The 27,944-nt window shown below is 49.0% G+C and overlaps 1 protein-coding gene across 1 annotated transcript in view; it reads left to right on the forward strand.

Moving 5' to 3' along the window:
* Positions 1 to 692: 692 nt before the first annotated feature.
* The window catches only part of PARVA (parvin alpha), a 162,310-nt gene continuing 135,058 nt past the window's right edge, over positions 693 to 27,944 (forward strand). The window contains exon 1 of the mRNA XM_045796503.2: positions 693 to 953. Coding sequence (XP_045652459.1) covers positions 818 to 953 — 136 coding nt within the window. The 5' untranslated portion in view covers positions 693 to 817. The remainder of the gene's footprint in view (positions 954 to 27,944) is intronic.

Below are 27,944 nucleotides of genomic sequence, written 5' to 3' on the forward strand. Positions count from 1 at the left end.
GCCCCGGAGTTTGGTTGCCATTCTGTTGCTGTCATTTAGCCAGGATAAATTTGGGGTGCCGGGTTGTTTCACAAGAGCCCACGGTCCTACCTTTCCATTCACGTTTCCACCATTTGTGTTACCCTCCTTTGTACAAGCCATTGAGCTTCTAGAAACCGCCGTTTTGTAAGCAGCAGCAGCCTCAGCCCTGCTCTCAGAACTTCATCAAACTTCTCACCCTGGGATGGGGGTGGAGAGGAGGAACATGGATATGCCTGAACACATTGGGGTTCACTCTCTCTTCCCAGAGCCGACTCACGCTCTTTCTGGACACAAGACATGGCCTAATAACTGTACAGGTAGAAAACCAGGGAAAGAGCGAGCTCCTCACCCAATAGCCCTGGCAAAGACACTGGGAGACAAGAGTAGCAGGTCGCTTTGCTTCAGCAATGCCTGAACCCCTGATTTGTACCAGGATCCGTGTTGGGTGTGGAGCCCGGGGAAAACGTGGCCTCCAGGCTGGAGGGTCTCACATGCACACACAGACAAGGCCGCACGTCCTGCAAGGGGGCACATTTGGGGCACCCTCCCTGCTCCGGGCAGCCAAGGGGCGCGGGCGCAGGCCCGAGCGGCGCGGGCCCCGAGCGCGCAGCTCCTTCCAGGGCGGAGGGCGGCGCGAGGGAGGGAGAGAGGGAAGGGAAAGGCGAGCGTGAGCTGCCTCAAATGCTTGGAATAATTCCGCTTCCGTTTGGAAAGCCGCAGCCTCAGTCCCGCCGCACCCGCCCAGCGCCAGCTCCGCGTCCCGGCCGGCCCGCGCGCGGCTGCCCGCTCCGCCGCCATGGCCACGTCCCCGCAGAAGTCGCCCTCTGTCCCCAAGTCCCCCACTCCCAAGTCGCCCCCGTCCCGGAAGAAAGATGACTCCTTCTTGGGGAAACTCGGAGGCACGCTGGCGCGGAGGAAGAAAGCCAAGGAGGGTGAGTGCGGCCCGGCCCGGCACGCCGCAGGGCCGGGGCCGAGGGCGAGGGCGGAGGACCGGGGCTCCAGGGCCGGGCGGGACCGCGCCGCGGGTGTCCGACGCGGTGGGGGCGCGCGGCGGCGCGTGCGCGCGCTGCCCGGGACGCGGGGCCGGGGCCGAGCGCGGCCCGCGGGTCGTCGCCGCCGCCCACCTCGGGGCGGCCGGGGGCGGGAAGCTGCTCGCCGGGCCCGGCGGCGCCCGGGTGCGGCGGCCCGTGACCCGGCGAGGCCCGCGCTGGGCTGGGGGAGAGCGCCGCGGGGCCGGGGAGGCGGCCGGGCCCCAGGCGGAGGCGGCGTCCTCCCGGAGGCCCGCGTCCGCGGGCTGGCGTTCCCCAAGTTCCTGCGCAAACTTTCCTGGGCGCCGCGCTCGTTGCCTTCGTTGGCCTTTGAGCTCAGCTCGTTTCCTGGGCCCACGGAACCCCAGAGGCAGTGTTGGCCTCTGGATCCTGTGTCCGCCCCCAGGGCCCAGTCGGGCGCTATTAATGTTTGTTGAATGAATGAGCGGCTTTCCTGGGGTCGGGCCCTGTAATAAATGACAGACTCGCGCTCAAGGGGAAAACCTGGATTAGACACACTTAGCATCGCGCTGTGACCCTTCTGTGAACTCAGGAGTTGAGGGCTCTTGTAAAAAAACATTCTCTTTTCCCCACCAGGGTGAACTGAAGTGATCTTATTTTGTTGCAGGACAGTTTGCGTGTAAAATACTGTCTCATTGGCAGATTCCACATCTTGGGTTTGGGTTTGAAAAATGAAGTGACCGTTCAGAGGAAGCTCTAGTGATAGACGTGGAGATAGAAGTTGCTTGGGTCAAGTTTTTCATAGAGTGCCTTGTGGTTTGGGAATAACCCTTCTGAAGGCTGTGATGCTGCCGTGGAAAGTTCCCTGTTGCTGAGTTAGTTACCTTCAAGTGTAAGAAAGAGCCGCGCTGAGACTTACCAAACTTAACACAAAGGACCGAATTTGTTTTCTGTGTTGGAGTGAGAAGCAGCCAAACACGGCCCCAAACCTGTTTTCCCCGGTTTGGTTATTTTGGTAAACCACCGTCTGGGTAGCGTATAGCTGGTAGCCAGTCATGAAATCCTGGCTTGGAAAGCCCTTTATTACCCTTCTGACTTTTTCCTCCTGGAGTCCTGGTGTGGGCTCGCTCGCTAAGACTGAACAACTCGGAGTTTCTGAAGCTCATGACCTACCCGGTGCGCTCAGCCCACCTTTGCCGTCTCTTTAGGAAGGTTTGTTGTAAAACTACAGAGTTGGTCTCTGTCTAGAGATAGAGACTCTCTGGAGCCAGAGAAGGAGGCTGAGGGTCACCCTTCACTTTTTTCAAGTGGATTAGCCTGTTTTCCTGGAGGCTTCCCTTCACCAGGACAAACAGCCTCTGTTCTTACAGTGGGTCCTCATAGGCATGATTTTATGGCCCGCTGGCTTCCTACCCCTTCAGTTTCGTTTGGGAGCCCTGCAGGAAACACAAGGTCAACTCAATTGGGATTTTGGAAATACTGTAGTGAAGGGACTATTTTCAGAGGTGTGGGCAGGGGTATGCAAGCCCGGAAGGATGATAAGGAACGTGGGGGTTAATGACAGACAGGTGGAAGCTGTTACCGCTCTAGACCTGAAGGGACACGGGGAGCCAACTGGAACCCACAGAGAGCTGGAACCATGGAAGGGGCGCTGCCTGACAGTAACTGTAGCTGCAGAGAGACACAACGACTGTCAGCAATGTGGAGATGGAGCAGGAAGACATTGGCACAAGAGACACTCTGTGTCTTCTTAGTGCCCTTGAATCTTTTGCGGGTGCTTCCGATTGGCTGGACCCAGGGGGAAGTGACCCTGGCAAGGAACCCGGATGGTGCAATGTGTAGGGGTCAGCTCCCTCAGGGCACAGAGCAGTGCAGGGATCATGGTGGGGAGTGGGGGCAATGAAAATAACCAGCAGACCCTTTCAAAGTGAGCTGCCCAGAAGCCCACATAGTAGTGTCGTGGTCTAGTCCGGCCCACCCAGGTTGGAACAGGGCTGCCCCCTCCTTTGTTCGAGCCCAGACACCAGGTTCTAGAACTGAGCCAAGGCTGCTTGTCCTTATTCTGTCGGCTGCATGACACTGTTCGTTCTCCTTGAGGTGGCTACCAGCTTACTCAGAAACATGTTCATGTTTGTGGCTCCTGAACCAGTCTCTTCCCTGTCTCAGATTTACTCACTTGGGTTTTTGAAACCAGGTGCAAAATCTTATTTTAATCCTTGCTATCCTGAACTGTGAAGCCCTGATTTTGTCGTTCAGCCTACTAACGAATCCAGGGGCTGTAAATGGTGAGTTTGCTTCTTCTAAAGGGGCCCACCACCACCTGGCCCCAACTGCTTGCTGTTGTAAGTGGAGTTCTGAGAGCCCATAGAAGGCAGCTGGGTTGGCACGGAATAACCTGGTCTTACTGAGTGTGTGCGGGGTCTCAGTGATGAGTGCTTTACCTGTCAAGGGCCCACTACCCATAACTTCAGTGAGAGTAAGGCTCGATCTTGCTCTGGATCTTGCATAAACTCACAGCTCTGTGCTTTGCGGAAACTGCTTTCTCCTACTGCCCCCCTCCTAATGTTCTAGAACATGATTCCTCAAGGTCACTGATGTGACCTTGAGCATTGCATTCTCCTGGGCCCAGGGACTGCCATTCATTCACTTGACACCTGTTATGTCCCACTGTAGGACAGAGATTGGAAAGACATAATACATATTGGAATATGTAGTCAGTAATTTCTTATAAAAATTTCATATAAAAATGTATCTGCCTACAAATACCTACTACATACATCATAGAATGACTTGTAAGTCTCATAAGAATGTATTAAAAGTAGTCATCACTCCTGTGTTGTCAATAAGAAAAAATAATCTTAGAAAGAAAATAGAGGTTAAAAGCATGGTCTTTGGGACCAGACACCTTTGGCTTTGATTTCTGGTCCAGCCCCTTATTTATTGCTATGACTTAGGACAACTTTATCTTTTGAAGCCTCTGTTTCTTCATCTATAAAATGGGAATAAAGTATGTAATATGCATAGCATGGTATGAATAATGAATGGTAGCTATTAAAATTTTGATAGCTCAATTTGATATAGTCCTGAAAATTTGGAGTAGCCTTTTCATTCTGGCCTGCGGAAGATTCTACAGTTTCTGCAGATAGCCTAGTAGCTCGTGGCTGGGAAGCTCGTAACCCTGCTTTGGTCCCTTTGGGAATTAGGAAGCTCTCCTTGCACATCACATACTCCTGTTAACATAATGTCCTATTTCAGCATTTTTAAAAAAGATTTTATCCATTTGGGGGAGAGAGAGAGAGAGAGGAGCGTGTGTATGTGCAAGTTGGGGGCGGGGCAAAGGGAGAGAATCTTGAGCAGACTTGCGCTGAGGAGCCCCAGGGGGGGGCTTGATTCCACAGCGCTGAGATCGGGACCAGAGCTGAAATCTGGAGTCAGACGCTTACCCAACTGAGCCACCCAGGCGCCCCACATTTCAGTATTTTAGAATATTTGGGCCCATTTTCAGGAGTTGTAAATTGGCTTTTGTTTTTCTCTGTGGATCTTCTCTTTTGTGGTTCCAGCCCTCTTTTGTGCTATACGCAGCCCTCTTGTGTAGGTCCTCAGACAAGCCTTTCAGAGTCCTTTGCCAAAGGGTCACCTTTCATCTTTCTCCGGATCTGTCCTTAGGACTCCCTCTTTCCAGGGACTCCATCTTGAATTGTGTTTGCCAGCTGGAGGTGCCCTAAGCTGGGTCAATAGCAATGATTATTCCTATCACTTACCCATTTATTTATGATCCCTTAGAGTTTTACATTTTGTCCGGTGCCCAAAGTATCCAATAAGGGCTTTAACTTGATAATTTAAAATAATACTAGGACTTACCACTTGGCTCTCATTGGCTTCCAGTGTAACTGGGGAAGATCCCCAAACTCTGCAACATATTTATGGTTTCGGGAGTGGGGGGAGCCCCCAGCCCTGCTGAGCAGCCCTCCTCTCCCCGAATCAGCATGCATTCTCATTTTCCAGAGTGCCGCCTCAAACCCTCACCACCTTGAGACAGAAAACTGAGTACTGGGTGTGAACTTGTTCAGTTTCCCTTTGCTTCCCCAGATCGACACCTCCTTTCATGCTCCTCGCCTGCCTAGTCCCTTCCAGAGAGCTCCCTTGTCCCCTTGTTTGTGAGGCCATTCATTGCTGCTCCCTCCCAGATTTGGCATCGCCAGATACCCTTGCTCTCGTAGCCTCAGTCTCTTTCATGCTGCTCTACCCCTGACATTCTGTAAATACGTTTGAGTCTTTCCATTTGAAGACGATCTCCTGATACCGGTTTCTTCTTAAGCTAATCAACCGCAGGCCTTGAAAGAGTTGCCTTAATGGCTTTCCCTTGCTTATGTCCTAGTCACTTCTTGACCCACTAGCCTCATTCTTTCAGTAATCATTTACTGAGTGCCTGCCATATACCAGGCACTGTGCTGGGATATGGCAGGAGGAAAAAAAAAGGACAAATCTCTGCCCTCATGGAGCTTACAGTCTGGCAGTGGAGACAGATAATACACGAGATAAATTGGTAGATCATGTGTATTGTGAGCGTAGCGACAGGTGCTTTAGATCAAACTAAAGCAGGACAAGGGAACACAGAGTGTTGAGGGTTGAGAGATGGTTGGCATGTAAAATGGGCTGGCTCGAAAAGACCTCCCCGAGAAGGGTATTTCTGAAAGATCTGAGGGAGGACAGGGAGAGAGCCCTGTGAGTGTCTTGGAGAAGAGCATTGCAGGCAGAGGGAATGGCAAATGCAAAGGCCCTGAGGCAGGAGTGGACCTGATGCGTGGAGAGCCAGCACGGAGGTCGCTGCGATTGGAGGAGAGAGGGAGCACAGTTGTGGAAGGTGATGAGGTCTCGGGGATTAGATGGAGGGTAGGTGCGGGTTGTGTAGGGCGCTGGAGGCCATTGTATGCCTGGAGCCTTTACTCAGAGTGAGATGAGACGGTTTCAGGGGGCTGGCGTAGAGGAGTAAGACGCCTGCACTTGTGTTTCAGCAGGATAGCTGTGGTGTGCTGCTGCGTGACCGCGGGGGCAGAGGCGGGAGCAGGGACGTGAGCTAGGAAGCGGGGGAGAGCGGCAGTGGCCTGGAGTGGAGGGGTGGGCGCTGAATCCTGGGTGTAGTTTGAAGAGGTGGTGGGTAGGATTTACTGAAAGGCTGGATGGAAGATGAGAGGAGACTCGAGATGACTCCAGGGATTTGGGTTTGAACAGCTGGAGAGAGAGAGCTGACTTTTACTGAGCTGGAGTAGCCTGCTGGGAGAGCTGGCCTGGGGAGAAGGAGGGTGGGGCCTGCTGGACTTCACAGCGGCCATGCTGAATTCACAGTTGGTTCCGAGAGCCCAGCTCAGGGGGTGTCTGGGCTGGAAAGTAGAGAGGTCCAGGGCCTGCTCCCCGAGGCTTTCGAACATCAAGGACCCATGGAGAGAGGCTGAGTAGGAGTGGCCGTGGGATGGAGGAAAGGGGGAGCACATCTGCCCGTTCCCACAGTGCAAGCTTTGCTGGCTGAGGGCTCCCAGGACCCACGGTCTCCTTTTCCACCCTCATTCCACTTGGGCTCTTGGTGGCATCTGACACTTCTTCAGTTCTCTCTTTTCCTCAAAACATCTTCTCCCCTTACCTTATTCACACTGAAATTGTTCCCTGTGTCCCTGACTAGTCTTTCTCAGACTCCTTCTTGGGTTTTTCGTGCCTGTTTACCCCCTCAGCAGCATTTCCTGGGGTTCCGACGTCCCCAGCTTTGCTGTTTTGGGGTGCTCTTTTTTCCTCTCCCGTGGATTATCTCACCCACTCCCATGGCTTCAATGACCATCTGTCCATTGGTGCTTCTCAAATCCATACCTTAAATCCAGATCTCTTCCCCGTAGTGCAGACACCTCTCTCCACCACCTCCTGGGTGTGTCACGGGTCCCTCCAACTCCACACGCCCTCGAGGGCGTTACTACTCTGTGCCACTTGCCGGACTCTGCTTCTCTCCTTCCACCATCCCCCCAGTTGCCCGAGGCCGTGGTCTTCCTCTGTCTCAGCAACCTCTTCTTAAAGGGCGAATAGTAAATATTGCAGACTTTGCTGGCCCCCCAGCCTGTCCTCGGTGCTGCCCTTGTTACCGTAGATGGGAGGTGAATGAACACGCGTGGCTCTGCTCCAGGCCAACTGGACCCTGACATTTGAATTTCGTGTCATTTTCATGTGTCACAAAATACTCTCATTCTTTTTCAGTCCTTTAAAAATGTGAAAACCATCCTTACTGGTGGGGCTGCATGGAAATAGATGGCAGGCCCGCCGCAGCCTGTGGGCAGTGGTTTGCCCACCTCCGCCCTCTCATGTCCGCGCACGCAGCCGCCTGTCCCGGAGGCCTGTGGGTCCTGCCTTGCATCCCTGCCCCGGGTCAGGCCCCAGAAGCGCTCCTTCTCTTCTTTGAGATTCTTTCTTTCTTTCTTTCTTTCTTTCTTTCTTTCTTTCTTTCTTCCTTCCTTCCTTCCTTCCTTCCTTCCTTCCTTCCTTTCTTCTTTCTTCCTTCCTTCCTTTCTTCTTTCTTCCTTTCTTTCTTTCTTTCTTTCTTTCTTTCTTTCTTTCTTTCTTTCTTTCTTTTTTAAAATTTTACCATTTTTATTTTCCACCTGAAATGTTGCAATATCCACCCCACTAGTCTCCCTGTCTCTGGTCCTTTTTTGTTCAATCCACCCTTCATCTTTTTGCCAATATACTGTTGTTGTTGTTGTTGTTGTTGTTGTTGTTGTTGTTTTAACACAAAGATAATGCCCCCTCAGGGCAAACTTCTTAACATGGCATTCGGGACCTTCTCAGTTGCTCCTTAGTCACCTCTTCTGGTCTTGCCTCTGTTTCCCTTTCAGGAAGCCTCCATTTTAGCCACACCCAACCACTCTTTATTCCCAAAACACATCACGGTCTTTCACATGTGTTAACCTCTATACGTGCTATGCCATATTTCTGGAATGACCTTCCTCCTTTTCCTATACAAGAAACTCCTATTCAGTCATTAAAACCCAGTTCAGATATCCCCGTCCGCTGGATGCCTTCCTCAGCTCCCCCAGGAAGTGAGGTGCTTCCTTCTCTGTCGTCCCATGCCCCCTTGTCGGTGGCTGTGTTGTGGCACTGGCCACATTGTCCTGCGGCCATCTGTGGGTGTGCATGTTACATGCCCTGCTGAGGGCCCCCTTCCCGTAGCCCCCCTGCCTGGCATAATATTTAATACGTGATGATACCGGAGTTTCCATGCGATGAGTTTCCCCATATTTACTTTGGTGAAAATAGTCCCCTGCTGACTGGTTGGGTAATCTTAGGCCTCTTCCTCTTCGCCCATTTCTCACATCAGCGGATTAGGCCACCTAGCCTTTGAGGGCCCCTCTCTTCTATGATTTCTGAGCTCTCGTTTCACCAGGCTTCTCTCAAGTTCAGTTTTATTGTCTGGGTAGGGTGGTCTGGGAATGACATCATCACAAAGACTTCTTTCTTTCCTCCGCTAATGAAGGCACCTGTGTGTCCGGAGGAGGAGATGGGAGCCAGGATAAGCGGGCCCCAGCCCAAGGACACCTCCATATCAGGAGCCGTTGTCTCATGGAATATCTCTGTTTGGTTAACAAGTGCAGTTCATAATGATGTTTTAGCCATTAGTACAGAAGAGATGAAATCCTCATGTAAACACGTGTAAGCATCTAAAATCACTATTCGCTGTCATGGAAAAAAAGAACACATTTGGGAAAAGCTCTACAACGATGTCAGTAATAAAAAAACTTTTAAAAATAAAATGTTTTAAAAAGGGCATGAACATTCTGTCAGGTGTTCAATATGTTCTGGAAGAAATCCCCGTGAAGGTTTCGTCTGAGGACTAGAGCCCCCAGGACAAGGCGGCCTCCTCTAGCTTAGGCCCTGGCCCTCATCCCTTGCCTCCTTTTCCCTATGGTCTCTGGGAGGGCAGGAGTTCTGTCTGTCCTGCTCACGTTCGCACCACGCGTGCCTTGTGTGGCTGCAGGTACTAAACAGTGCCCTGCAAAATGGCGGACTAACTGCCCAAATCATCAGTGGGCATCTGATTCCTCCTGAGGGTGTCCCCAGCTTACTTCAAACTCTGCCTAAGCTCGAATGACAATTCTGGTCCCCTGCTTTCATCCCGGTCTCAACTTCTGGCTGCGTGTGTGTGTCTGCGTGTATGTGGGGGTGTGTGTGTGTGTGCATGCGTGTCTGCGTGTGTGTGTGTGTCTGATAAACCTGCCTCCTCCCACCAGGAATCTCTTCACCCTTTGTGGAAGGACATTACCCCTTAGCCCTGCTCTTTGACAAGCACACTAAGGCCCTCAAGACCAGACGTTTGGGTCCTAGCGTCTATGGGCAGTGATGGTGCAGTGGAGGCAGGGAGGCTGCTGGTCAAGGGTGGAGACCCGTCCGAGTGTAGAGGCCGGCGTTCATTGTTTTCATCCAGAAAACCTTGCTCTGGTGTTGCACATTTTCCTGACGGTGCTTAAATGATGAGGGGCTGAGGTGAAACAGCCTCTGGGCAAGGTTTGGGGGAGACGAAAGAAAGGTGCAGAGCAAACCTCTGCAGGAGATTCAGAATTCCTGTAATTCCCCAAAGCCTGCTGGTTGCCCTCCCCCGCCTGCCTGTCCCTTCCCGAGCTTCTCAGCTTGCCTTACTCACTAGATGCCAAACCAGGGAAATCCAAAAACCAGCCAGAGCAGGGCCACCATCGTTACCCCTTAGCGAGAGCTCTCCATTGCCGCAACGCTGCCACTCCGACCCACCCAGAAAAAGGACCTACTGAAAGGAGAGCCTGGCTCGGTGAGCACCATCTGTGAACTGTGGCTGCTGCTTCTGTGCTCTGGCCTGGGACGCGCGTTTGCACGGAGTGCGGATCGCCATAGGACTTGCCGAAGGTCTGCTTCCGCTAGCATCTGCTAAGTGATAATTCTATTTGCCGTGAACGCACCAGCCTGCCAAAGCCTTAGAAAAACCGTCTCTGTGGCTAGAGACCTTGTGTTCCCTTCAGACCAGCCTTGGGAGAAGTCAGGCCATGGACGGAAGAAGCGCTGAACTTCAGCAGCTCAAACAGAAATTCTCTGTCCTGCCGCACACTCTCTTGGGGAAGGAAGAATGAACCAAATTGCTTAGCATCTAATTTTTTAATAAAAGTGGGTTTTTTTTCCCATTATAAAATTAACCCATGCTTTGGGGGTTTATGGAAAAATAGAAAACAGCCATGCGAGTCCCGCCTCTCAAAGGCAATCGCTATTAGAGTGTGGTTTTACTTCTGTCTCTTCTTCCTCTTGCTTAGAACTTTTTTGTTTTTTATAATTGTAAGTATACCATGTATATTAGTTGGATAAAAATTCTCTATCTGTATTTTTCATTTATTATATAAATATATTTTGTGTTACAAATCTTACCTCACATACTTTTTATAGGTGCATAATATTCATTGAGTTAACGTCATCTTGCTCACGTACCCATTTCTTTTGGTCCTTTCCTGTTTTTTTTCTAGAAATAATGCTGCCTAAACCTTTTTTAAAAAGGAAGAATAATTTTCTTTGAATGGAGCCCCAGAAGTACCGTTACAGGGTCAAAGGGTGACCGTTGGCTTGCTTAACACTGATGGTTTATCACTGATAACCGGAGAGATTCCTGCTTGGGTCTGGGTCGTTTCCCCAGTAGGCTGTTTGAAACGAAAACCAACATCGTTAGGCCGAAAGTTTCTGTCTGCTGCTGGCAGGCAGGACCAGGTCATTGAGCTGCGGGGTGGGGTGGTTTGGGAGGGTGCTGGGTCAGGGGAGTGCAAATTTCCCTCCCGGCCAGTAACATGTTCACGCTGAGCTCTAGGACAGGCAAGTCTTGATTTCAGAACATTCTCTTGCGGCCATCCTTCCTTCCATATGTGGCCCAGTGCATCATCCCAAGTGCCTGCTTCTTCTAACAGGGTCCAAGGGGCCTTGGGAATGGTCGTCCTTGAAGTTCCCCTGGGAGTCACAGCCAACCCCCTGCCCCACTGAGTTCTCACCACTTCATGTGAGACCCAGTGAAGGTTCGGTCAAGAAGTCCCCCCTTGTGTTGATCTCTTCCTCCCCACCTCCCAACTGCTGAGTTCTTGGACTTGCCCCACGCTTGGTAACCACCAATGGGAGGTCATGGCAAGACAGTGAGCGAAGGGCTACGGCGGACAAATTAGAGGTGCCAGAGTCGAGGGCTCCTTAGGACACATGGTGCTTGCAGCTGGAGGAGGAGACCCCTCCCCGCCCCAGGCTGACAAGCGGTAGGATTCCGGAGCTTTCTGAGTGTCCGAGGGATTTTGACGAGAGTGGGCTGGGCCGATGCCTCCAGGGCTCAGGTTCCTCAACCTGCATCAGGAGCCACCGTCAGGTGTCTCACTGCAGCTGCTAAGAGTGGATCTGAGCCAGTTGGAGCATGTAATTATCACACCCAGCACCCCAGAGAGCGTTTCTGGGGAGCCACTGGTGGAGGCCGACCCCCTCCCTGGGAGTGGTGCGTCAGGGCCTTTATTTCGTCCTTGAATCGTACTCCGCTCCCTTCGCTCATTCTCGTATCTCTTTTAAAATCCAGAGGCCCCTCCCTGCTTCTCTTCGTGAAAAACCCAGGCTGACCCTGAGGAGCCCTGAACACGGTGGGTCTCCGGGGCGTGACGACGATGTGGGACTACAAAAAAGTGAGGCTGCCGGCCTGCTTCTGCTCCCTGAGTGACAGCCCCGGGCGCCGCAGACACCAAGGTGCTCTGCGGAGTAGGCTCTGCCCTTCGTGCTCGGATATATTCCTCGGAGAACCGTTAATCTGCCAGTTGTAGTATGACGTTGACTTTTCAACCCAAAACAATTCTTTCTAAAGCAGATTTTGTCGCAGCTCACGTGGCTTTGGCTGTCGGGTGTGCTGGGAGCCCATGTGGAGAGACAAAATGAGAGAGGGGTCTGGGAAGAGGGTCTGCAGCCCCAGTCTCCAAGCTGAGGGGACGGGGCATGCAGGTTTGTTGGGGCAGGTGTTCTCGGCATCTGTGGAGTGCCTGGGTTCTGAATCCAGAAGGCTTCTCCAGGTCCAGGCTGGGGTCTCGGCTTCGGGGGTCTGGGGGCAGACACCGGCAGAACCTAGCAGGCAGGTCAGGACCCTCTCGGAGCAGGGGAGGGGCCAGGCAGGCTACGGCCTCAACGCGGACTCGGCAGTCCCTGGCCGCACAAGCCGAGGAAGGTGAGGAGTCCGCCAGTGCTCACACAGGAAGCCTGGGTCTTGCCTCACTCCTTGCCCCCACCCCCCGACACTCCAGGCTTGGAGATCAACTTTCCTCTAGTGGAGAGGGGTTTTCCTATTTACCATAAGCCTGAGCTATCCCTGAGTCCCAGCCCTGGTGGGGCCGACCTGTAGATGACAGGTGGTTCATAGTGACAGCTGGGAGAGGCAGGGGCAGCAGGAATCAACAGTTTTGATGCTGTTTGCAAAACACAAAAGGAGGGCAACACAGTTGCATTTTAAAGCAACTGAGGACATAGGAAGTGCAGAAATAGCCCTTTGCAAGGAGTAGCGCTGCCTCTTGGCTGACAGTTGCGAGGCCTCTCCTGGAATAGCCCCTCCAGCATATGTCCAACGGCCTGGAGAACAGAACGACCCCTTCGCCTGCTTTTCCTCCATGCCTGTCATTATGGTAAATTACAAGGCTCCCACGATGGCTATGGAGATGGAGAGGGAGATTGATTTGTTCCTCGTGGCTGTCGCTGTGCTCAACGTGGCTGGGGTGATGGGCACCCAGATTTCACACCTTGTAATGGCCCTGCCAGGGGTGGATGTTAGCACAATTGGGACCTGACACTTCAATAAATCTGAGACATTCTGCTGTGGAGATCAAAGTTCAGAATTGCTTAAATTGGTGTTGGAGCAGGTGGGAAACAGGAGTCCGGAGCCACGAATTGGATAGATAGCAATTGTCGTTCAATTTGTACGGCCTCAATGTCAGCTTTTCAAATGATATGACATCAATTTAAGTGATTTGGGCTCCCAGCCACCCAGCCTATTTAGCATGACTGGTTTGGGGAAGTGTGATTCGTGGTCTGGCTTATCTTCTTAAAGGGGGAGGGCTTGGGGACCCAGCCCTGCTTGTACCTGTCAGACCGTTGTGTTTGGGGGGGTTGGTATCGTTGGGTTATCAGTGTTCATGGGGGTGTGGAGGACAGTTCCACCTCCTACCTGGACGTGTCGGTAACCCCCCAAGCTCCATTTCCAGCCGTGACCTCTGTCCTGAGCTTTACACTCATCAGCATGTGTATGTCACGGCGCCATTGCCTGCACACACAGGTGAAGCCGGATTTTAACACAGGCTGTGTCATTCTCAAAGGCTTCACATGGGGTGGGGATGAGCTCTCGTTTCTGACGGCAGCTCAAGTCCAGACGAGAGGTGGTTTGACGTCTGTGAAGGAATGGGTACCTTTTTTTTTTTTTTTTTTTTTTAGGATTGCAGCTTTATTGAGATACAGTTCACCCATTTAAACAGTGTAATTCTGTGGTTTTTGGGATATTCGCAGTTGTGCAACCATTGACACAATTCTAGAACATTTTCATCACCCCAAAAAGAGACCTTGTGCCCATTAGCAGTCACCCCACTTTCCCTCCCTATTCCCTTACCCCCCCAGGAGCCGCTAATCTGTATTCTTTCTCCAGAGTCGCCTACTCTGGACATTGTGTATAAATGGAATCATACAATCAGTATGCGGTCTTTTGCAATTGGCTTTTTTCACTTAGGGTAGTATTTTCTTTGTTTTTCTTTTTTAAGATTTTATTTGTTTATTTGTCAGAGAGAGACCACGAGGCGGGACGGGGGGTGAGGAGGAGGGGCAGAGGCAGGGGGAGAAGCAGATTCCCTGCTGAACAGGGAGCCTGAGGTGGGGCTCGATCCCAGCACCCTGGGATCATGACCTGAGCCGAAGACAGAGGCTTAACTGACTGAGTCGCCCAGGCGCCCCTGAGGGTAGTATTTTCAGGGTTCATCCATGTCGTAGTGTATATCAGTACTTTGTTCCTTTCCGTGGCTGAAAAATAGTCTGTTTGGTGGATAATACCACATTTTGTTTACCCATTCATCGGTTGATGGACATTCTGATTGTTTGCACTTTTTGCTATAACGAATAATGTAGCTATCAACTTTCATGTGCAAGTTTTTGTGTGGACATATGTTTTCATTTCTCTCGAGTACAAGAGAGTATGTTTTGCATTTTAAAGAACTGCCAGGCTGTTTTCCAAAGGGGCTGCGCCGTTTAATACTTGCACCATCAGGGCGGGAGGGCTCCGGGGTCTCGGCACCCCCACCAACACCGGGTACTGTCTTTCTTTTGTGATGGTGGCCACCTCGGTGGTGTGACGTGTAGCTCTCTGTGGTTCTCATTTGCGTTTCCCTGAAAGGTCACGATGTCGATCATCTTTTCATGTGCTTTTTGGACATTTGTAGGTCTTCTTGGGGGCACAGGCCTTCAGGTCCATAGAGTTCAGTGCACATCGGCCCAGTCCCAAGCATGAAGAGGGCTCTGGCCGCTCACCCAGAAAGGTACATGCCAAGAAAGTCTCATCCTCCCATTTTTTTTTTAACGTTGGCAGGGAGTGCCGGAGACTTGCCCCATCCTGTAGGAGGTGCCATTCATCTTGTAGGAGGTGCCATTCATCTTGCAGAAGGGCTGTACTCCTGACACATTTCCTGTTAAGCAAATGCTCATAATCCTGTTATACCACTGGCCGTCAGTGTTAAATTGGAAATTGATTGGAATACAATTTTAGGCCCAGATTGTAAATGTGGGAAATTCCTGATGGTATACTGTTACATGTCAAAGAATTATACTAAAAACAATGATAATACCGTAAGGACACCAGGGGCAAGCACTTACGATGCTGTAGGGGCCAGGCAATGTAGTAGACGCTTCAGATATATTAATGTTTGATCTTCCTAACAACCCCATAAAATAGGTACTATTAAGCAGTTTTGCCCCTTTACAAATGGGGAAAGCGAAGAACAGAGAGGCCAGGTAACTTGCTCAAGGTCAGGGCTCAGGTACTAGTTAAGGTAACACTGGCTGCTATAACAGATAAGCCCCAGATTCTCAGAAGCTTAACATAATAAATGTTTATTTCTTGCTTAAAGCAGAACCCCATGGCATCATTCTTCTTCTTCTTCTTCTTCTTCTTCTTCTTCTTCTTCTTCTTCCTTCTTCCTTCTTCCTTCTTCCTTCTTCCTTCTTCTTCTTCTTTTTTTTTTTTTAAGTGATCTCTACACTCAGTGCAGGGCTTGAACTCGTGAGCCCAAGATCAGGAGCCGTATGCTCTAATAACAGAGACGGCCAGCCCTGCACTCCCAGCCCCCTTGATTGGATTGCCTTCCACATGGTCATTCAGGATTCCAGGTGCCTTTCATCTTACCCTCTTCCTTCTTCCAGGTTCTTTGAGTCCTCACCAATCAATCAAGGGGGTCTGGTGAGAAAGAGAGCAAGACTTCAGTGGGAGGTTCTTACCCGCCAGGCATAGACTCGATGCATATTACTTCTGCCCACTTACCACGGGCCAGAGCTCAGTTGTGTGGCCGCACTTCAGTGCAAGAGAGGCAAAGAGACATAGTTGTCTGCCCAGAGGGAAAGGAAATGAATTCTGGCAAACGCACGCATCATTTTGCCATCGCTAGCAAGTGGAAGACCTAGGATTTGAACCTGGGCAGTCTGGCTCCAGAGCCTCCTCTTAACCAGAACATTCTACCACCTCACTGTGAACAACAGCTCAAAGTCTGAGAAAAATGTGGAGAGTTACACCACTTTTTACTCCATGTTCTTTCCACCTGGATGCTGTGCTTGGGAATTCTATCACATTCTATCCAAGTCATTGTCTTTCAGTGCCGGGCTCTGTTCTATACATTTTACATGTTCTAGTTCATAGAATCCTCACAGTTGCCCCCATGAGATAGGGGATTATGATTATTCCCATTTTCCAGATGAGGAGGCTAAAGCCAAACGCTTGGGTACGCCTCCCCGTGTAAGTAAGTGGCCTCTCTGAGCTTCTCGCACCTTTACACGAAATGCTTGAGCTCGGCGGGGTTTGAAGGGAAGGTGAGAGAAGATGAGAAAGGCCACACCGCCAGACCGCACCTCGAACCTTGTTTGATCCTGCTTCAGAAAAATCAACTTCTATCAGTGATTGTGGGACAATCAGGAAAAAGTAACCACTCAGTGGAGATTTGGTGATATGAAGGAATAGTTATTAACTTGGAGGGTGTGAGAACGGAGTCGGGGTCATGTTAAAAAAGAAGGAAGTCCTTCTCTTTTCCAGGTGCGTACTGAAATGTGTAGTGGACAGCATGAGAAAACGTCTGGAAGTTGCTTTGGATAATGCAGTGCTGGGGTTGAGGCATAGCTGGACAGCATTGCTCGTTGTTGCAGAACGATGACGGGTACGGGGAGGTTTGCTGTACTAGTCTCTCACTCGGGGGGATATTTGAAATTTCCTGTAATAGTTATAATAAACAAGATGACTTTAAATGAATCGGCTTTCTGTAGCCCCCCAGTTTGTAAATGAAGTGATGGGGGGGCGCTCAGAGCACAGAACACGTCCGTTAAGAACAGCTGAGCAGCCTGGAAGGTCTTCTAAAGCAGGTCTTCAGGGGCTCTGTTTGGGAGCCGTTGGCCCGTGTTTGAATTCTGAGGTGCTCCCAGAGGCAGCGTTTTGTGCCCGGAGAACGGAGCTCCTGCAGAGGAGCCTGCGGCCTCCCAAAAGCAGATGCACAGGCTCCTGGGTGAGGACGTCCAGGCAGAGCATGGGCTTTGCCCTGGCCCAGCGGCCTCTGCACATCTAGCTGTGCAGCCAGCGACAAGTACCTCGCTGGAAGTTGCGGCACGACCCCGGGCCCCAGCTGCACTGTAATTAAACAGTGAAAATCCATCCAAGACTCGGCCAGTTCTCTGGGTCCCAGGTGAAGCCCGCTCTCGGCTGGCTGCGGGCCAGGAGGAAGGTGAGCTGCAGGCCCTCCCAAGTCCCTGCCTAAAATCAACAGCCAGGGCTCCGCAGCCCAGCTTCTGACCTGATGCAAATTAAGCTTGGCATTTGGAGATGGTATTAAATGTCCTAAATCAATATTCTAGAGGCAGGATCAGAACAATTAAAAACCCTGATTTCCTCCTCAGATCGTTGGAGTATATATGAACATAAATTGTCCGTTCTCTTTTCAGACTCTGCAGGTGGAGAACGATGGAGGGCGGCCTGGTGATGCTCTGAGCATAGTTGATTCTGTCCTCAGCATCTTTCCCTATTTTTACATGTATGCAACATGTGTCAAGCCCAGGCGGCATTCGTATGTGATGCATCATTTAATCCCTGCAGTAACCCTGGGAGGTTCTGTCGTCCCCACTTTACAGATGAGCAAACAGAGGCTCAGGTGAAGTGACTTGCTCAAGGTCTCAGCTACTAAGTGGTAAGGCAAGGGTTTGAGTTAACTTCTTCAAGCTCAAGTCTGATGATTTGGCCCCTTGTCACACAGCTGGCTTTTCTGCACAGTGCTTATTTTTCATTCATCAATAATAATAATTAATAACGATGAATGAACCATAACAAGAGCAACTATTTAATAATTTAGTTTCTCTAGTCTTTAAAGATATTGGCAGTTTTTATGGTTTGTCCATTTGTTCAACCAACGTTTATTGAGGGGCAGCCTGGTAGGGAGGTTTCTGAGCTTTGGAGGGCACCAGACGGGTCCCAGCACACGCTGGCTGGGTGACCTGGGACACGTTCATCATCCTCTCTGAGCGCAGGCTTCCTCATCTGTAAAATGGGTTGGTACTTGTACCCGCCCCCCCCCCCCGCCCAGGGTTGTCATGGAGATGAAAAGAGTAGGTACTTGCAAAGTGTTTAAAGTAGGGCTCGGCTCTCAGTGGGCATTCTAGAAATCTGAGCCCCTGGCAGACACCGTCAAGGCCCTAGAGGAAGTCCTGTATCTTTGCACTCATGGAACTCACCTCTTACATTTAGCCAGTTAATACTACTGCTCCTATTTTTAATTAAACTAGCTAAACATGTTTATGTTTATAGTGAAAAAAAAATACAAAGGGGCCAGAAATATAAACTGAAAAGGAAGGGCTCCTTTCTACTTTCCTATAGTCAGGATTTAGATAGACTGGTGTAGCCCGTGATAACAGTAATAATAATAATAATAATAATCTATAATAAAGTAATAGTGTGTCGGGAATGCTCTGTTGTGCAAACTTACACACTTGTCTATTTATACAACTGGAATGCCACTGTAAAGGGTGTTTGGCAGTTTATACTTTTTCATTTACCTATTTATCCATCTTTTTTTTTTTTTAAATAATGATATTTTATTATATTATGTTAGTCACCATACAGTACATCCCCGGTTTCCGATGTAAGGCTCGATGATTCATTAGTTGTGTATAACACCCAGTGCACCATGCAATACGAGCCTTCCTTACTACCCATCACTGGCCTATCCCATTCCCCCAACCCCCTCCCCTCTGTAGCCCTCAGTTTGTTTCTCATAGTCCATAGTCTTTCATGTTTCATTCCCCCTTCTGATTACCCCCCCTTTCTTTATCCCTTTCTTCCCCTACTAATTATACTAGTTCTTATGTTCCATAGATGAGAGAGATCATATGATAGTTGTCTTTCTCTGCTTGACTTATTTCACTTAGCATTATCTCCTCCAGTGCCGTCCATGTTGTAGCAAATGTTGAGAACTCGTTCTTTCTGATAGCTGAGTAATATTCCATTGTATATATGGACCACAACTTCTTAATCCAGTCATCTGTTGAAGGGCATCTCGGCTCCTTCCACGATTTAGCTATTGTGGACATTGCTGCTATGAACATTGGGGTGCATATGGCCCTTCTCTTTACTACGTCTGTATCTTTGGGGTAAACACCCAGTAGTGCAATGGCTGGATCATAGGGTAGCTCAATTTTTAACTTTTTAAGGGACCTCCACACTGTTTTCCAGAGTGGCTGTACCAACTTGCATTCCCACCAACAATGTAGGAGGGATTCCCTTTCTCCACATCCTCTCCAGCAATTGTTGTTTCTTGCCTTGTCTATTTTTGCCATTCTAACTGGCGTAAGGTGGTATCTCAGTGTGGTTTTGATTTGAATTTCCTTGATGGCTAATGATTTTGAACATTTTTTCATGTGTCTGTTAGCCATTTGTATGTCTTCATTGGAAAAGTGTCTGTTCATATCTTCTGCCCATTTTTTGATTTATTTGTTTCTCGTGTATTGAGTTTGAGAAGTTCTTTGTAGATCTTGGATACCAGTCCTTTATCTGTAGTGTCATTTGCAAATATATTCTCCCATTCCGTGGGCTGCCTCTTAGTTTTTCTGACTGTTTCCTTGGCTGTGCAGAAACTTTTATCTTGATGAAGTCCCATAAATTCATTTTATCTTTTGTTTCTCTTGCCTTTGGGGATGTATCATGAAAAAGGTTGCTTTGGGCGATGTCGTAGAGGTTGCTGCCTATGTTCTCCTCTAGAATTTTGATGGATTCCTGTCTCATGTCGAGGTCTTTCATCCATTTGGAGTTTATTTTTGTGTATGGTGTGAGATAGTGGTCAAGTTTCATTCTTTTGCATGTAGCTGTCCAATTTTCCCAGCACCATTTATTGAAGAGACTGTCTTTTTCCCACCAGATGTTTTTTCCTGCTTTATCAAATATTAGTTGCCCAAAGAGCTGAGGGTCCATTTCTGGGCTCTCTATTCTCCTATTTATCCATCTTGTGTACAAGCATACCTCGTTTTATTATGCTTTTTTTTTTTTTTTTTTTTTTTTACACACTGAAGGTTTGTGGCAAGCCTGCGTCAGGCAGGTCTGTTGGTGCCGTCTTTCCAACAACATTTGCTTACTTCATGTCTCTATGTCACATTTTGGTAATCCTCGCAATATTTCAAACTTTATCATTATTTGTTACGGCGATCGGTGATCAGTGATTACGACTCACTGAAGCTTGGGTGATGGTTAGCATTTTCTGGCAATAAAATATTTTTAATCAAGGTATATACATTTTTTTTAAGATTTTATTTTATTTATTTAACAGAGATAGAGACAGCCAGCGAGAGAGGGAACACAAGCAGGGGGAGTGGGAGAGGAAGAAGCAGGCTCTTAGTGGAGGAGCCTGACGTGGGGCTCGATCCCACAACGCCGGGATCACGCCCTGAGCTGAAGGCAGGCGCTTAACCGCTGTGCCACCCAGGCGCCCCAAGGTATATACATTTTTAAAGACATAATGCTATTGCACACTTCATAGATTATAATATGGTGTAAAGATAATTTTTATATGCATCAGGAAAACAAAAAATTCATTTTACTCTGTTGTGATAATTGCTTTATTGCAGTGGTTAGGAACCAAACCTGCAGTATCTCCGAGGTATGCACGTGTCTTTCACATACAGATTTACCTCATTTTTTAAACAACTTTATGCATTGCCTGGTGTGCCTTAGTTAAATGTAACCATTTCTCTGTCGATGCACATTTAAGGTTTTTGCAGTATTTTGCTGCTCCCAACAGTGCTGCATTAAGCATGCTTGCGAACAAATAAAAACATTCTGTATCTGTTTGTGTAATAAATTCTTAGAGATGGAATTGCTGAGTCAAAAATTTGTTAGGTCTGAATTTTGTTGGATATTACCAAATTGTTCTCGAAAAAGGAACTACTAGGGAAGGAAAATGCTACCCAACCTTTAAAATTCGTATTTCTTGTGAAGAATTCAGTTTTCAGAGAGAGGGTGGGAATGAAAAGTCAGCCTGATCTTTCATTTTACTGGGAAGGCTTTTCCTTGGCCACACATTTTGAGGCATCACATTCTCAGGCCCCTGTCCTCGGTGCTTGGTACAGACAGAATGTTCTAGATTTCAAGGCAAAATCCTGTGGTGTGCTTAACTGTCTCTCCACTCTCAGGGCCCTTGCCCCGCATTCTCTGAGGGAAGGACTTCTGTTCTCTCTCTAACTTTGAGCATACATTGGCCTCACGCTTTTCTGGAATGGCCTCTCTTTGCTGCAGAGGTCGAGATTTCTCACTGGAGGAGAAAGTCCCGCGAGAGCTGCTTCAAGTGGGTATCTGAAGCCAGGGTGTTGCCAAGTGTCCACCAGGCTGGCCCAGGCCTTTCGGCCTCCTTGGATTCCTCCAGGCCCTGAAACAGCTGGGTGCCGCCAGTGTGCATCCTCCTGCCTCCAACAGACTGACTGCCTTTTAGGGATGACTGCTCCACCACCCCCAGCCAACCAGGAGCAGAAAGCCCAATGACGAAGATCGTAAACGGCGTCCAGGGCCATGGGCGAGGAGGGGAGAGGAATGACTCATGAGCCCCTACATCCTCCTGCTACATTCCAAGAGCTGCCTTCCTCAGGGCTTAAATCACTCCCGGAGAGCGGCACCCCGACCAGACCGACCAGGCTGTGGAGGAAGGCCAGCTGCTGTTTGCTGGCTGGGGGAGGGGGGCGCGGTGAGGGCCCAGGCTGGAAGCAAGTCCTGGATTTTTGTTTTCTCTGCGCCAGCTCTTTTGAACCGGCTGGTGACCCTGGCTCCCCCTGGGAAGAAGGCACAGGGCAGGTCTGCTCTCAAGGGGCTCGTGGTCTAGCCTCTAGGGACCCTGTCCTCCTATGCCTAGCTCAGCGCCCTGGAGGGAGACAGACCTAATAGTGTGGTGACCCTGGGCGAGTCACTTCATGTCTCTGAACCTCAGTTTCTCCCCGACAAAATGGGAAAGAAGAATTTAGTACCGATCTTCAGGGTTGTTCGTAATTAACGCGGTAATTCATGTCCGGTGCTTAGCACGGAAGCCAGCACTCCCGAAGCGCTTCGTGTCACCTGCTGTTAGTACTCCCGCTGCGCTCTTCTTGACCATTTTGCAAGTAAGAAATGAGGAACCGTCGTCCGGCTGTGGCTCTCGCCCCTGCCCATGAGCTGTAATAGTAAGAGTGGACTTTTACGTAGAGCTTCCTGGGTTGTAGGGCTTTATGTACGTTGACTGTGCGACGGCTACGCAGCAGGTCCTGTTCTTAACCCGTCTCATCCCTGAATACCCGAGGCACGCAGAGGCCGAGTAGCGGCCCCTAGTTAGTCAATAACCAGAATTCAGACCCCGGCTGTCAGCTCTAAAAGCCACTTTCTTAACCACTGTATCATCCTGCTTCTCAGCGTACGTTTGCACGTTTCTTTAAGACTGTTTTCCAAAGATACCAGCACTTAAGTGACATGTATTTTCTTCTTTTTGCTTGTATTAAAAAATTGTTCATTTTTCTTATACTAGCCACATAGCGTTATTTAAAAAATAGGAAAATATGGAAGAGGAGGTGGAAGTATTTGTCTACGGCACTACCACCTGACCAGTGGGCTAAAGGCTCGTTCTTTTTTGCTTTCCCCACTCTGTGGACTGTGGTAGCCTCCTGTGTGTGACCGCCGTGCTCGCGTAACCTGTAACCGCCTGCTTAAGTCTGACAGCACGCAAGCTGGTCTATACCCTGTTCACCTGCACGAGTCCTTGGAGCTTGTTCTTGGACGTCACAGCAATAGCAAATTGCCAGAAGTTTCTCCGTTATTTTCTTGTCACGTGAAGTGACACACGGTTCACAGACTCGTGCTGGTCTGTGAATCATCCCCTAAGCAGCACTGACCTAGACAAACACTGTTTACATTTTAGCGTATTTATTTCCAGTATTTTTCTTTTTTTTTGTTTATTTTTAGTCTGTATACACATTTCTTTTGCTCACTACACTTCCCATTACAATGTTACTGTAAACTGTTCTTGAGTATAATCTTTTTTTTTTTTTTTAAGATTTTATTTATTTATTTGTCAGAGAGAGCACAAGCAGGGGGAGCGGCAGGCAGAGGGAGACGGAGGCTCCCTGCTGAGCAAGGAGCCTGAGGCGGGACTCCATCCCAGGACCCTGGGATCATGACCTGAGCCGAAGGCAGATGCTTAACCCGCTGAGCCACCCAGGCATCCCAATTCGAGTATAATCCTTAATGATAACAATAATATTCCATCTGGAAGATGTACCATAGATTACTAACCCAGTCCCTCTTTCATGGAGTTAGTTATGTTTCCAGTTAATTGCCATGATGAAAATATGATGGTAAATAATTTTAGTATAATTACTTTTCTGTATTTAACATTATTTCCATAGGGTAGATTTCCTAGAATGAAATGACTGGGTCAAACAATATAAAGCCTTTTAAATTTCTTGTTCGATATTACCAAATTACTTTTCTTTAAGATTTTATTTATTCAAGAGGGAGAGAGAGACAGAGAGAGATAGCAACAGAGAGCACAGTAGGGAGGAGAGGGAGAAGCAGGCTCCCCTGCTCCTTCCTCGGAGCCCGATATGGGGAGCCTGATATGGGGCTCGATCCCAGAACCCTGGGATCATGACCTGAGCCAAAGGCAGACGCTTAACCGACTGAGCCACCCAGGTGCTTCCCCCCGTTTTTTAAGATGTTATATATTTATAAGAGAGAGAGAGCGGGGGAGGAGGTTGAGGGAGAGATTCTCCAGCAGACTCACCCCTGAGCGCAGAGCCTAACGCAGGGCTCTGTCCTATGACCCTGAGATCATGACCTGAGCTGAAGTCAGGAATCGGACACCCAACTGACTGAACCACCCAGGTACCCCCCCAGATTCCTTTCTAAAAGAGGTATGCCGATACATGCTTCCCACAGTAGTCTGCGAGAGTGCCTGTGAACTACATCCGTCCCTGCATTCATTATTATCATTTAATTACGGGAACAATCTTAATTGTTTTGAGTTTCTTTGATTACTGATGGTTGAACACTTTCCACACTCGTAGCCATTGATATTGACTCTTTGGCTTTATACTCAGTTGAGCACTAGAATAGAATGTTATGACTTGGCACAGATTTCACACCAGACTGGAAGCCAAGTACGCCCATATATAAAGTCCGTAGCTAGGGAATGTATGGTATCTCCATGACTGAGGTCCTTCCCCTTTTCTCTGCTGCCAGAATTGGGGATGCTTTCATAGGCTCTTGATGGTGGTCGTCCTCTTTAGAAAAACCCATCTGAATTCATACCTAATACCCTGTACCAATAATGTGGCAAGTATATGGTCTGAATATTTGTGTACCACACCCCCCCCCCCAGCCCCAAATTCATAGGTTGAAATCCTACCCCCCAAGTGATGATGTTAGTCTCTGGGGCCTTCGGGAGATCATTTGGGGGAGATTAGTGCGTTCATAGAAGAGGCTCCAAAGAGAGCCCTTGGCCCTTCCACCGTGGGAGGACACGGCAACGGGGTGCCGGCTGTGAACCAGGACACACCCACGCTGGGGCCTCGATCTTGACCTTCCCAGCCTCCAAAACTGAGAAATGTACTTCTGTTGTTTTGAAGCCACCCAGGCAATGATATGTTGTGTAACAGTGCGCGTGGACTAACACAGGGACTTCGAGTATTGCCAATATTTCCCCAGCTATGTTTCCTCTGTTTTCCTTTTTCTTTCTCTCTTTCTCCTTTTTTTTTTCTTAGACCTATTTAGGAAGTAAGTATTGCATGCTAGCTTGAAGGAATCAGTTTTTGAAACTACGGATCCATTGGAATTCCTGATGTACTTTTGTTAATTATGGGAGAAGTAGGAAGACCTTTTGAAATCTGGACGATCTGGGGAAATTCTAGATGCCTATTCCTGTGTGTATTAGCAGTGTGGGCCAAGTGAGGCCTGAGGAGTGACGAGGGCAGTTTGGGCTGGAGTCTGGCACTAAATGCTCATCTGTATTTCCCCCAAAGGGACTTGTTGAGGACTTGTTCGCTTTTTAATAACATTAGGAGATATTTATCAATAAGGCAGGGATATCTCTGTGTGCCCCAAAGTGCGCCCTTTCAAAACGTATGCTGATGGCAGAGTGTAGTGGTAATGATGGGACCAAGTATTCCCCTGCAGCCCATGTCCCCCTTGACAAGCCTTGGGTCCCCTCCCTGGCTTAGTAGATATTTTTAAGTAATGCAAAAGACCATAATTGGAACCTGTAGTGACCTTATAGGCAAATAATTAAATCAGCTAAAATATGTGGCTATTAATGGAATTTAGAAAGAAAGTTTATCTAATTTTATATATAGGAAAGCTATTAATAAGTGTCCACAAAAACACACTATGTTCAAATTAGTTCAGAAAAGCTAGGTTAAAAGAGCTTCATTTCCTCCTATTAAAGCTTACTACACTCTGATTTTCCAAAGCAACAGCAAAGTAAGATATAGTATTCAGTTTTTCCAAACTTCTTTTGCCTACGGGATCTTATTTTTCAAGAAGCTCCTATTAACTCCTTGCAAAATAGTTTTTTGCAGTACACAACAGACCATGGAAAATGCTGGAGCCAGGCCAGCTTCTGTGGCATTGATGTTCACATTGGTCATGAATCTTAGGGAGCCCTGAAGCTGGGATTCCTTGTACTGAAGCACAGATCCTTTGGGAAATGGGAGTGATAGCTCATACTTCATAAGGGTTGGTTTTTGAAATGTAATTCTTTGCCTACCAGCCCTCCTTTATGTCCAATGGTAGATCAATAACCTTTGGGTAGCAATAGGGTTGGGAAACCACGATCACAGTTCCAGTCTTTAATGGCACTGAAACTGTTTCTTCCTCTTACTAAAATAGACCACGATCAAGACAGCCCCGTAAGTGGAGACGTTTTACGCATCTCTGTTTAGAGAACAGTATCACACAGTCATTAAGGAGAACACGGGCACAGGGGTACGACCGCCTGTGCCGAATCCAGCCTTGCCACGGAGTGAACTGTGTGGCTTGGGGCACTTAGGGAACCCATCGTAATCCTTAAGTTCCCTAGCTATAGAATAAGGATAATTTCACCCACTAGGATTGACATCGGGAATAAAAGTGCATGTAAAGCGCCCGGAGCCCCGGGTCAGCTGAGGTCCTGGGGAAGGGTCGGCGCACTGTATGGAGCAGTTGCGGGGGGATTGAAGGGACCTTTACACAGCTGTGGGTGGGGCTGAAGGGAGCCAGTGAAGCATCCTAGGGCTGACAGCAGCAGGGAACACGGGCTACCCTGAGGCTTTCCGGGACGAAGGAACAGGGTACTGCCCAGCTGCTGGGGACATAGCTGTGGCTGTGGGAGAGGGAAGCAGTCCCTGCCAGTTCATGGCCCAGCAGGCAGGGACCCACAAGTGAACATTCCACCGCATCCCCTGACTGAACCCAGCCATGGCAGGGAGGGGATATGGAGTGGCAGATGGATAGCTCAGGTGGGAGGAGCTCAGTCCGTGTTGACTACTTTTGATGGGTTCCGTGCCGTTGATTTCCATTTTGACCTCCGTCACTTACTACCTGTGTCACTTTTTGACCTGACCTCATTGTGCCTCAGCTTCTCACTCCGTCTACAAAGGAGATACTAACTAGTACCTTTCTTGTGACATCAGATGATGAGTACCTGTGGGTGTCTGACGTGTAATGTGCTCTCAGTACACGTGAAGTGTGGAGCTGTTACGTTCTGCTTTGTTGCAAGTAATGCTTATTTTCCTCCTGGGTCTGGCCTTCTCTCTGAAAGCTTAGTACCTTGCCGATCTCATGATTCAGTGGCTGAGTCTCCATTCCGGACGTCAGTTCAGTCCCAGAAATCCGAACACATTTTTCGGATGCTTATGGTAACTTTTCTGTAATGTACTTGGCACAGCCGAGAAGGTACGTCTCAGTCCCTCTCTATAATCCGTGCTTAGCTCTGCGCATTACATCTTTGTGCTAAAGTACATGTCATTAAGCCCAATGGCGCCAGTCTCAGCTCCCCACCTCCCTCCCTCCCCACAGAGACCAGCATGGGGCAGCTCTAAGGTGTGGTCTTTTCTCTTTCCCTTCTCTCTCTCTCTTTTCTAAGGCTTCACTGTGAAACTGTATTCCATTCTGCCTTCTGCTTTCCCCCCTCCTCCCCCTCCTCTGCTATTTCTGTTAATCATACTGGAGGGAGGAGGGGCAGGAGAAATTCTCTGGCTTTTCCAGCTTTGTCCTGCGCAGCCAGAGGCCTTGGTTTTGAGGTCACCAGGATGTGGAGCGGGTAACCAGATTAGCGCCCTCGTGGGGGGTGGGATGCCCCACGACCTTCATGGACGCTGATTCCTGGAGGCTTCCACATGCTGCGGGTAGGAGCACCCCCCTTCCAGTGCCCAGCCAGTGCTCTGAGCATTTCAGCTGTGCCGGAGGGCTTCTGATGTGGTGGGACCCAGAAGAGTATGAGCCACGTACTTGAAGTACGTTGTCAGCGTTTATGCAGTGGGGATGGGGAGAAAGTGTGATTTATATAAATAAAGCTAGTAAGCCTGTTTCTTTATATTTAAACTAGAGGATTACATGTGTTTATTTCATGTGAGTTTCTGAACTAAGCAAGATCTTGGAAAATACAGTAAAGGAGTTAAAATTTAGTTACTCAAACACATTATTTATTCCCACGAAATGGCTCCAATGTCTAGGGTTAGTGTGGTTTCAACATTTCAGCTGACCTGGACCTGCTGACTTTAGGTTGCTATCAGCCGGCTGGTTTCAGGGTTGGTGGCCCTGTGTGGCCTCTAGTTACACCTTGCGGCTTGCAAACATATTCACTCAACGTAGCTTTCGGAGCAGAGTCGGCCTTTTTTTTATCCCCTCTCACCAAGCGCACTATCTTCTTTGACCAAAGTAGGACCAATTTCCACTTTACCAGCTGTGGAAGAAGCAGAATGTGGAAACTTGACTTAACTGGTACCACGTTCCCGGTTTATTCCAGGGAGTTGTAGCATTTCTTATAAACTTTCATCTCTGGCTGCCCAACTAGCTCAGGATTTCATATGGCGCTTTTTTTTGTTTTAATTGGGAAAAATGCTTAGGAGATTTTTGCCAGGATCTCAGTTATGGCCTGTGTGCGGTGTGTTTATTCATCTGTTCAGCAA

This window comes from Ursus americanus, chromosome 24 (genome assembly GCF_024610735.1).
Source record: "Ursus americanus isolate L20-20 chromosome 24, mUrsAme1.1.p, whole genome shotgun sequence".
Lineage (NCBI taxonomy): Eukaryota > Metazoa > Chordata > Mammalia > Carnivora > Ursidae > Ursus > Ursus americanus.